The sequence below is a fragment of the Epinephelus moara genome, chromosome 3, assembly GCF_006386435.1.
Source record: "Epinephelus moara isolate mb chromosome 3, YSFRI_EMoa_1.0, whole genome shotgun sequence".
Lineage (NCBI taxonomy): Eukaryota > Metazoa > Chordata > Actinopteri > Perciformes > Serranidae > Epinephelus > Epinephelus moara.
In genome coordinates, this window is record NC_065508.1 from 16,104,174 (window position 1) to 16,116,142 (window position 11,969).

The following is an 11,969-nucleotide window of genomic DNA, read 5'->3' on the forward strand; positions in this document are numbered from 1 at the left end:
TGTCTGCGGCTGTGATCACTTGGAGCAGCAGGGGGAGCTGAACTCCACCAGGTTGCAGTCTCATTGGATGGGGGAGATCAAGATGTGGGCGGATTTGCGCTGACGTTGCCCATACTCGGGATTAACTTGTTTTTATGTCGCCATATCTTATCACATTTTGCACCGGGATAGCCTGATCTGCTGCAGATTGTTGATACAGAGTACAAGCAAGCGTTTTCAAACCTTAAGTTAGTCTGAGTGTTGTGCGTAAAAGTGTTGACGGGCCACCGTGGGGGCGCGCAGGACGATGTGAGGTGCCTGCACGAGGAGCAGACGTCGCACTGAGTTTGCAGTGCTGATGTCCTGTCACACTGATGGGGGCCGACGGCAGTAAAAACAGGAAGGTGAGTTGAATGAAATTCCTGGTTGCTAAGGTGTGACGCATGTAGTGGGGGTTCCCTGTTTCCATGGCGATGATTTTGTTCCCTAAATCACCAGGCAGCAGCGACTGTGCTTTAACATGTCTTTTCTTTGCAGAATAATAAACTAAAGTGTGGTCAGACTGCATGTTTTATAACAAATAATAAATATATTATACTTTATGTTATCCATTAAAATCTTTATGTTGTCTTCAAAAGTGCTGTAATCTTTATGCTTTTACTCTGAAGGCCAAATCTTTACGCTTCCGGTATTAACATCTGAAATCTACTGGCAATTGAGCGCCTTTAAACACACAATGTTCAAGTTAAATCCCAACATTGCCCAGTCTCTTGTCAACTGTCAGGCGGATGTCGCACTGATGGCAGTTGTTTCTGCTGATGGATGTGGCCCCTCATTTGGCTCTGATGATAATAACATCCTACATGGCTGATTACACACATCTTGCACCACAGAGCATCAGATCTGTCGTGCAGCCCAGGGGAAGAGAGGGGGGAAGAGGGGTTGTATGACCGAGTGACTGCAGATTGGATGTAGACCATGCAAATTTTTTTTCTCTTGATGATCAGAGATGAGAGAGGGGATGGTTAAGGGACTGTTCGTTATTTATGAGGGGGGAAGGGTGGTGCATAAAAGGGAAGGCAGGTCAAATAATTTCTGAAGCACTGGGGAGGGAGTTATATTTTTTTATTTTGGCTTAGGGAAGGGGCATACTAATTTAAATGGTTGTACTTTGTAAGAAAAACTAAAAATTACCAAAATTACACCATTATCATGGTCAGAAACTGTAAAAACAGAAATTAGGATTGGATTTTCATATTTCAGACAGCCCTTGTTGGCTTTCGAATCTTCCAGGAAGTGAGCACTGCTCTCCTGGGTGAAAGTCAGTGTTCGTTGGGTTAGGGTTAGGGTGTCGCCACCTTAACTTTCATTCTTGTCCCGCCACATTTCCCCCTGACGCCGCCAAGCACTGTTAAACTATAACAGCGACCGGTTGTGTATCGTGCCAACGTTAAAAGATGCCTTTCTTCGCCAGCGTCTGACGCCACAAGTCACTGCCCAAGCACCAGATTTCGACGGCTTTGGAGAGACATGGGGCTGAAAAAAACATAACCAAATTTGAGCTTAAAATAGTAATATTTCATCTTAATAACTGTATTGTATGTCTAAAATTTAAAAAAAAAAACTAAGTCACACCCCAGCCACCTCCTCCTCTGATAAAGAACAGTCCCTAAGTGAAAGCAATCTGTTGGTCAGTTGAGCTTCATTGCTGCATTTTAGGGGATTTTTACAAGGTCACAAAGTGAAGTTACACTGGTCATTTTGCAATCAACAATCACACAGTGGGAAATCTTTTGTTGGAGGAAGAGACTGCAATTTCTCCTCTCACAGTCACCTCTATATTAGGTCTGTCATTAGGTTTGCAGCTACAGGCAATTCTGAGAGATGAATGACATCAGCGACTGAAGTAGATCGATGGAAAATTTGTAATTCATGAGTGTATATCATATACAAAATACCTATGTGTCTAAGTGGAGCTACAGAGTTGGAAACATACTGTAATCCAGCAGCAGAGGAGATGTGTTTGCATTGAGCAGCTCCCCAGTACATGAAGCAATGCTTAGGCAACTGTCCCTGGTTAAATAGTGAATATAGAAATTTTTTTTTTAAAGGCCTCCTTTTGTCCTGCATATCTTATACCAGCACCGTTGGCTCATGAGTTTCTAGGCCATGAACTCCCAAAAGGTCAGGTAAAAGAAGAAAGTTGCTTTTAGCAGTGCACGCCTGCCTTGATAAGTGTTGATTGTGTAAAACAGTCCCAACACCGTGTCCAATGAACAGTCCCTGGAGCTGGCTAGAAAACATGCAGAAACACTTGTGTGCATTTTCTACCAAGACCTTCACACAGGAGTACTTCACACAAAATGATAATTTGTATATCAATTACTTACCCTACCTTTAAGGTCTTGGTAGGAGATTAATATGAAAGTGGGTTTTTTTTGTTGAAGATATTTTTTGGGCATTTAAGCCTTTAATTGACAGGACAGCTAAGCGTGAAAGGGGGAGAGAGAGGGAGGGAGTGACATGCAGCAAAGGGCCACAGGCTGGAGTTGAACCCAGGCCGCTGCGTCAACAGCCTTGTACATGGGGTGCCTGCTTTATCCACTAAGCCACCGACGGCCCATGAAAGTGTTTTTTTAATGACATCCCAGACAGCATGTTCACTGACATGATCCATAAAGTTGTGTTCCACCTGCAGCACCATCTACTAACCTGCACCATTATGCTTCTTGGTGCATCCCTTTCCCCCCTGTCTCCCCAACAGAGGCCCGCTGAAGGCCAGGAGGATGAGGACTTCTCATCTGGATGGCGTGGCTTCCTCTCCAGCATGGGTCTGTCTATCCCAGCAGGCCTCTGTCGCCTGGCCCCACCTGCGCTGCGTCTGGGCCAGCGTCGAATGCTCCAAGGCAAGGCCCCCGACATCCCAGACCACGTTCTGAGGTTGGCAGGAGTCGGTCCAGGAAAGCTGAGGGCAGAGTGGAGCCTGCCGGCCTTCATTACCATGTTCCTGCCCGAATTCCCCCACAGAACTGTGCCTGGGCACGAACACTTTCAGGTACACCTCAATTACATCATAGACACAAACAGCATCTGAGGTTTGATGTGATTCGATAATGCATTACTACTATTTTTACCTCTCCACCTCGCCTGTCTGGTGTTTTCTATTGATTGCTCTCTGTCTTTGTCTCCGTAACTATTTTTTATTCCATCAGGTGTTGAGTTACATCGCCAAAGGTTCATTTGGACCCATTCTGAAAGTGAAGGACAAGACCAAACAGAAAACATATGCTGTCAAGGTGAGTCATCTGCTTCAATCTCACATTTTAAATGTGTTTATTTGTTTGATCCAAGCCATGAAGAGTCTGACTCACCGGATGGAGAGCAGTTACAAACCTGCCATTGGCCGGCTATTTCAGGCAGCATTCTCCTCCCCTTTCACTATCTGCTTGCAACTGTTTTGCAAGGGCACTGTTCGCTGCATCCTGCACTTAGCGCCGATCAAGATGATTGTGATTGGTTTAGAGATAAAAAAAACAACCTGCAGCGTTTTTCCCCAATACCATGATGATAATGAGTGCTTCCAGACTTTTCTCTAGGGCTGACACAGCGTTATGGAAATAGCCCTAGCCATGAGACTGAGCCATGAATGAACAGCCAGTTTATGATTTCAGAGAAGTATCTGCAAGTTGAAAGTCAGACAGTTGAAAGTGAACGAAATGTAGAATGTTATATGCAGGCAAAACTTTTTAAAGACCATACCTGCTTACTAAAAAAGTTCCTTTTAGTGGTCAAACTAGGACTTGTCATTTGAAATGTAGTCAGAGGCTTTTAACATCCACACACCAATGACATTGTTGTCATAAAATGTCATTGTATGATATAATATGTGCAAGTCAAATTCCTTGGGCTTCTGTGAAGTCTTTTTTCATCTATGTATTTTTGTCGTCTAACAGGTTATACCTAAATCAGAGATCCTAAGACTCGGGGTGTTGGAGCAGTCAAAAGAAGAAGTTATTGTTCAGGTGAGTATTGAGAACAGGCCCTTAAAATCATTGTGAGTTTGTAGATAGAAAAAAATGAACCTTGAAACTTTTTAGACATCAATATCTCTGAAAAGACAAGGTTTTGGAAATAGCAAATACAGCACACAAATTCATCAGTCATCAGTATACCTGAGACACCTTTCATACAATAATCAATATTTTGCATAGTTAGGGAAACCTTACTATGTATATGTATTTCAGGATTTATTGACTTAAAAAAACAACGGAGGATCAAAATACAAGTTTATCTAAGCTGTATCTAAGTTCTATATGCAGATGATGTGCTATTATACAATGCTATTATTAACTGTATGAAACTCAGTTCCATTAGCATAAATTAACTTAAGGTAAAACTTGAACCTTGAATGGATTTACACCTCATCTGATATGTTGTGGGTCACACTCTCATTTGTATGAGGAGGTATAAACTATTTAGGTATTTTTATTTGCTCTTCCCTTAAAAATAATGCATCTGTGATGATTAAATTAACACAATTTCGAGTCTAATTCCAAACATGCTAATTTTAAGTCTTTGAATTTCACCAACAAGGACTGAGGTTGTAAGTAAAGTCATCCTCAGAAAACTAGTTAGACCCAGTGCAGAGAAAAGTATAGATCTCTATTTGATTAGTGGCCAAAATTGAGATTTTTCAGGTTGATCTTGGACCTTTGCCCGCAGCGTCAGGTTCGCCACCCATTTGTCCATGACCTTGAGGACTGCTGGCAGACTCAGCGCCACCTCTACATTAGTGAGTCAGACAGAGACCAATCCAACCCAAATCCACTATCCAAAAACCCGTCACTCCACCTTCCTCACCTAAACCCTGGAAGTCCCATCCAAACCCTGACCCAACACCTAGAACACGAGATTTCCAATTAAGTCTCCTTATTCTGGTTGTTTTGCCTACAGACTTAGACCCCTACAACCCCAATCAACCACTGCCTGTGCATCCTGTATCTGCTTTGCCCCCTTTTCCTCTCCTCCAGAGCATTTGCCCTTTTTTCCAAATCAGCCACTGACTCAGAAAGTGTGACCCAGTTTGTTTGCTACCCCACCCCCTGTGAAAGGAGAGCGAAGTTAGCCCGGGGACCAGATGTTGGACGCTGCTGCAGCTCAACAGGAACACGTGTCACATTCAGAAGAGAGGACGTCCCTGCTTGCTTAAACAATGAATCATCACTGAATCATTAAGCCATAAATGTAGATATGGGGCATATTTGGAGCAAATCAAGTCTATATAAAGCCATCGACCTGTATTACAGAGGGTGGTTCCTTGAGGCTAGATCGCTCCATCTCTAGGTAGAGAGGGATGATCCATCATTCTAGGCACACACCTATTTACTCTTGCATGTCAACCCACTTTTTTTTATCTTTATCTTTTAAAGCTGTGCCCTCGACAGATTGACAACAGTAAATCTACTTTGGTTTGTAGAGGAATATTGTTTTACACTGTCCTCACCTCCAGATTACACTCCTCTCTCCTAAAATCTTTCACCAGTGTGTGCTCCACATCCCGCTGACCTTCACTACCCCCCACACCGCACGTTACATGACATAGGCATGTTTTAATGCTGTCCCTACTCCTGCAGTGTGTGACTACTGCAGCACCGGAGACCTGTACACTTACTGGCAGATGATTGGTCAGTTCACAGAGGACACAGTGCGAGTGTTTGCAGCAGAGTTGGGATGTGCGCTCGGTGAGTACTTACATATTAAAAGTCTGTCTTTATGACTTGAATATCCTAATTAGATCAGAAGTGAATACAGGAAGGTTTCTGACCTGTATTTAATTTGAAGTAATTATAAGTAGAGGACTCATTAAAAAGAGATGAACTTTGAAAGGATGTCCCACAGCAGCAAAGCAGTGTCATGGGTTTTAAATATGCTCGTAGGATTTGAGCATTGTAGCATGGTTGATTTTTATACGTTTGCTCTTTTTCACTGTTTTTTTGCAGGCTTTCTGCACGACTTTGGGATCATCCACAGGGATGTGAAGGTAAGACAGGGACGAAAATAGCTATTTATTTTGTGGTGATGATGGTATCTGCAGTCTTTATAACGGAGACTTTAGATGACATCAGCCTTTACTTAACACGTAATAAAGTTAGTTTTGATTTGCGTGTCATGCCAAACATTTCGCACATCCATCAACTTGAGATTCCAAGGCACTGCTCACAAGACATCCAGTAACATGGGTAGAAAATCAAATGCAAAACATCAATCAAAACAGAATGTATACACGTCTACTGTGTATTATAGTAAATAGCGGGAGACAGAAAAAACGCCACAGGCCTGAGGTTTATCCTGATAAAGGGTTTTTTCCATGTTTCCCAGGTTTTCTCTACGAAACTGCCCTACTTGCATGTTTCGTAACAGCCAACTCAGCAATCTTTGTGCATCCTCACTGCTGGAAAAAAAAACACCTCTATATTTGGTTTTGTCTTACTAAACAATAAATTGTGTTGTTCTGAGTATACATACTCTACACACTGAGTGCTTTATACTTTATGGATTTCTTTTATAGTTTTTTCCCTGCCAGTTCAGAGTAGGTCTGCTCATTAACATAAAAAAAATCCAAATTTGTCAACACACATTGTTAATTACAGTTTGTTCAGTCAGTCCATTGATGCATTTGTGTATATTGCTAAGACTATGTTTCCTTAGTGACAGAAGTGTTGTGCCAAATTCAAATAAATTTGTATTTGGAAGATTGAAAACTGGCCTTTTAACCTCAAACTTTGACAATGAATATCTGGATAGTTCAAATGATGGAAACTACTAAATGTGGAAAGACTCTGGGAAGATTAAACTGGAAAAATTATATGGTTAATGACCAATGGGACAGTTTCAGCAGATGTACAGTATGTCAGGAGGGAAGAATTTCGTCACGTAAAGGTGCTGATGATGTGGTGTAGGACACTTTTAACTGACACGTTGCATTAATGAAAACAATTTCCTGCCTGTTCGTTTTTGTTTTGGATTGTTGTGTTATTTTGTTAATGATTTTCATTTAAAAATGCAATAAAACATTTTAATTACAAACAAAAAAGAAATCCAAGGTTCAGGAAAAAACTGACACAAGATTATTTTTCTCAAAATATTAAATTTAGTACATTGGTGAAAATGGATGGGTGTGTAATTCAGTCTTTTTGGCTCTGTTTGTAGATGGAGAACATCCTGCTTACAGACAATGGTGAGTATAAGCCAGCAGAGAGCAGCATAGCTCTGGTGTGCAGGAGAACCTTCCAGAGAGCACCCTGAAACTGCACAGCTGTCAGTCAATACACATTAATGCAAACATCTGTTAGCACTGAGAGGGAGCAGCCTTTGCATCCAATTACATTCGCTAATGAGATCAGATTATGATGGGAATATTTAGATATTTGTAACTGCATCGGTAAGAAGAATGTCATGCCATGTGTGTATAATGATGTAGAGAAAATGGTCTGTTCTAGGACACCTCCGCTTAGCTGACTTTGGTTTGTCCCGTCGCCTGGAGAGAGGAGGCCGGGCTTTTACCATCTGTGGAACCATCCAATATATGGGTGAGAAATATTCCACCACATCCTTTGATGTTTATCTACAGAGCAGTGATCTGCAGATGCTGAGGCATAATAACATACTCACACTGTGTGCACTATTATTCTACGAAATGAATATATTACCGTACAAACATATAGTACATCCTGTGCTTTGAGCATGCTGTGTCTGCTCTGCAGCCCCAGAGGTGCTCAGTGGTGGGCCCTACAACCACGCAGCTGATTGGTGGTCGCTGGGAATTCTGCTTTTCTCATTGGTCACTGGGAAGGTGAGAGCTTGTTGCCGGTAGGCTTGGCGTGTCCTGCATGATTAGAAGATATTACTCACAGTCATTCATTCAATGACGTACCTGCTGTAAAAGGAGGTGGTGCTTTCTTTAGGAGGTATTTTTACATTCAGTGATGTCAAGGACTCAAAGTGTTCTTAAATCTAGTCATAAGATGCCTTATGTTTTGCCATGAAAAGTCTAAAATCTATCCTTTTAAATTTAAATTAAACACCCTGGTTTATTTCTGTTCATGTACTTCAAACTCTCCTCAGTTCCCCATGCCCCCCGAACAAGACCACTGTAGCATGCTGAGGAAAGTGAGGAGTTTTCCCTATGAAATGCCTCTCAGCCTCAGCTCTCCGCTGGCCTTGCTAATAACAGAGGTAATTACACAAAATGTAATCATATTGCTACAAGACATTAAAATCTACACCTCAGAATTGTTGCCCAGTTGGGTTAGTTTGATATAGTAACACGACCTACACACGTTTCTCCAGCTTTTGTGCAAGACTCCCTGCCGCCGCCTGAGGACCCTTGATCGTTTCAAACGCCAGACCTTCTTCCGGGGAGCAACCTTTGACCTCGCCCTGCTGCAGCGCCAGCCTGTGGAGGTAACCAGTGAACATACAGATGTAGCCAGTTTCAAACATGAGTCAGATTAGTGGAAAAATATTCAGTATTATTTTTCTCGTCACTTCCCCAGGTGATTCTGGAGCTGAGAGAGCGACCAGACCGAGCTGCCAAAGCTCGACGAGGCCTCACTTTGTCTCTGCAGCCTCTCAAAGGCTTCGACTACGACTCCTTCCTCAGCCCTCCTGCCACGCCGGACACACAGCTGGACGCCAGCACGCAAACCAACACAGCAGCACCATTCCCCGGCCCGCTTCTCCCACTGCAGCCTGCTCAGGGAAAAGGCCCACGCAGAGAAGTGTTTGTGTGACGGACTTTGAGTCTACAGTATGGTTACAAACACACTAAAATTAAAGGCCTAAATGTATGTATTTCTGCACACTTATTCACCCTTACACACAGGTGTGGTGCGCCTTGTAAAATGTCTTATTCAGTAGAGCCAGTAGCTGATTATGATTAAGTTTGACCTTTAGTTTAGAGAGGAATGATTTGTTTAAGCCACATTTGAGAACACCATTCCCCCACTTGTATTGGCGAGTTTTATGTTGGGGTTTTTGTGATGTACTGAACACAATTTTTTGCTTTTTTTTTTTTTTACTTGTTTGCCTTTCTCCAATGAGCACCTTTTCAAGCCTATTGTATTTGCTCAACTGTTGTGCAAGAAAGATTGCACTATTGTCCATCTATAGTTTACAAGTGACTGGTCATGGCTGCCCTGTTAATACTTTGCTATCAAATCCACCCCTCATGGAAAAGTCATGCACATGTTTTGTTTTTATGTAGATATGTAGAAAGTATCCAAACCCCCTTGAACAAAATGAGTGTGTTTCTGCACTTCTGCCTTTATTTTCATGTTGATTATAAACAGTTTTTGCAGAAGTGTATGAAAGAAACTCTTGCCTCATTTTCTGAGTGACTATGCTGTGATTTACTATGAAACATTTTCTGTACCTTTGTTAACGCTGCAGTTTAACCTTTCCCTGACTTGACATTTACTGCCTAAATTCTGTAGCAGCAGAAACGTCTCTCCTCCTGACCTGTACTACTTAAAGTCATCACAACATCCGACAAAGATGCATACGCCTTCGACGTCTGCTTTAGTATGAATCATTTCCAACCTGCGACTCAGGGGAGCACTCGCTGGTTTTCCCAGGTCGGCCTTGATTTTGACTCTAAGATGGCGCCCAGCTGTGCAGATCTGAGCTGGGACTGTAAAGGTTGAATCAACAGCAGCATTGTTTACCTCCAGTTAACATTTTGATAGATACAGGGCTTTTTCTATTGACCAAGGCTGCCGTAACCCTAGCCAGTAATCACACCTCCATGCACTTACCTGACCATCGGATTATATTATGATTTTGTAAAATATGCCCTGATGTGTACCCAGAATGCCTCACACATGTGATCCTGAGCTTGCTTTTTTTGTCACCAAAATGCTTATTTATAAATTCCTATTTATAAAGTTTATATGACTATTTTGGATGCTATTTGATGTTATATGTTCTGTTATAATGTATTTTTGTAATTACCATGTAGCACAGATGGAATATTAAACTTCCTGTACAGCGACCTGCTGATTTGGATGTTTTGTCTGCGTGAGATAGCTGAAAGAAAGAAAGAAAGAAAGACATTGCTTCACTTTTCCTATCAGTCACCCCACGTTGTTTCTGCAGAAACGTTGCATGCTTATGTTTGGTTAACGAATGACATTTGTACAGTATCAGCAGTCGACAGTTACTTAAGTGTGTACTTCTACTTAACTACATTTCTATATACATACATTTCTACATTCATATACCAAAATATGTGGTCCACTACTGAACTGCAGTGGTTTCGTGATAGTTGATGAGATGGGTGTGCGAGGTAGATGAAAAACTGGGTATACTATCCTATATATTCCAGTGGCTTTTTGGTTGACAGATGGGCATGCTGTAAACAGCCAGAAAAAGAAGTGGGTATAAGCTGTAAATTGCGTATACCTTCCACTACACAGCTGCTTGAGAGTGCTGAGTCCTAGTTATTTTGATTTCCGCTCAGAAGTTATAAAAATATTTCCATCTCTTTTTCTCAACGTGGCCTGATAGAATTTAAGTTTTTATTCATTAATCACATGTGCAAGTATCCTATAATCCTTATATGACTTTCACCATTATAAGCATCTATTGACTACTTTACTTACTTACTTATTCCTCTTCATCCCCCATGGGAGATAATGCTTCAATGAGCTCTTTTCATTGCATTCAGTCCTTGGCAGCATGTTGCGCCTCTCTCCATGACAGTTTCATCTTTTCCAACTCCAGTGTCACAGTTCTGAGCCAGGTGGTTTTGGCCTTCTGGGTTTTTTTTGCTTGGTGTTGTCCATCTTAAGGCGACTCTCATGATCTGACCCTGTTCCAGGGCATCTATTAATATATGGGTCATTTTTTTTAATGGATTTTCTGGATTGGACATATTTTAGGGAAAAAAAGCCAAACTTGTTGTGCTTATAAAAATCATTTGCACATAGTTTTGAGGCTGTTTCATTTGAGGCCTGGCACTGTATGATAGTCAATTAGCAGTTTTTATTTTTAAAAGTTGCATAAAACTTTTTGTATTTTTTCTGTTCCCCCTTTTTTAACATCCTGTATTCAATCATCAGAGAAATTAAATGAACGACAGAAGAAAACAATTAATAACAAGAAGACCAAAGATCAAAAGGGATATATATAATCTTGAAAATTAAAAAAAAAAAGAAAAAAAGAGGTTATTAAGGCCTTGTAAATGACCATAGTTCTGATGGCTTTCTGATTTGTCAGTTTCTGATTTTTAATGTTTCAAAGCACAGTTTCGTTCATGCTTGAAGTGGTGGATATTGGTCTTCCTTTTAGACCATTTGCATTTATGGATGAGAAGCTTACCATATAAAATGAGAAAATTCAAAATAAATAGCCTCTTTCCATATAATTTTTCTCCATAATAAAAAGTTACATCTTTTCTCTGTAAATTAATCTTAGCTTAAACAAAAGTTCAACATCAGTCCAGAAGAATTTTTCATAAATGCATTCATAAAATAAATGTATAATTGTTTCTGTGCCAGCACAGCACACAGGATTCAGACAGATTGCTTCTATATTTGCCTAAAAAGTGATTTGTTGGATAGATTTAGTTTATGATTTTATAACACACTTCACTAACTTTATTGTTGCCTAAACTTTTGTTGTAAAAAGTCCAGACTGATTTCCAGTAAATGCTCTCAAAGTGACTTTTCCAGTAGTTTTTGCAGCTAGAAGTTACAGGGCAGTGCATCATGTTTATACATATTATTATCACAGTTGTTTCCTTTATGTTGATGCTATTTAACAAACATGTGTCTTAATGTTTGACTGTTCATTAGACATAGTACTTCCCTGCAACACTCTCAAAAAACATACAGGTCCTCCATCACATACGATGCTATGTTCTCGTGCTACAAAGATGCAGAATCATGCTGCAACCTCAGAGCTATGATGCTGCCCTGCGCATGCGCGGA

At 41.0% G+C, this 11,969-nt stretch overlaps 1 protein-coding gene across 1 annotated transcript; it reads left to right on the top strand.

The window, feature by feature from the left end:
- Positions 1–79: 79 nt before the first annotated feature.
- rskrb (ribosomal protein S6 kinase related b) lies at positions 80–10,028 on the top strand. Its single transcript, XM_050040473.1, has 13 exons — positions 80–383; positions 2,744–3,034; positions 3,192–3,275; positions 3,933–4,001; positions 4,702–4,771; positions 5,613–5,720; positions 5,979–6,019; positions 7,189–7,216; positions 7,479–7,568; positions 7,743–7,831; positions 8,104–8,214; positions 8,329–8,442; positions 8,535–10,028. Exons 1-13 carry the CDS (start codon positions 354–356, stop codon positions 8,769–8,771), a joined length of 1,362 nt encoding a protein of 453 aa, XP_049896430.1. The 5' UTR covers positions 80–353; the 3' UTR covers positions 8,772–10,028.
- The last annotated feature ends 1,941 nt before the right edge of the window (positions 10,029–11,969 follow it).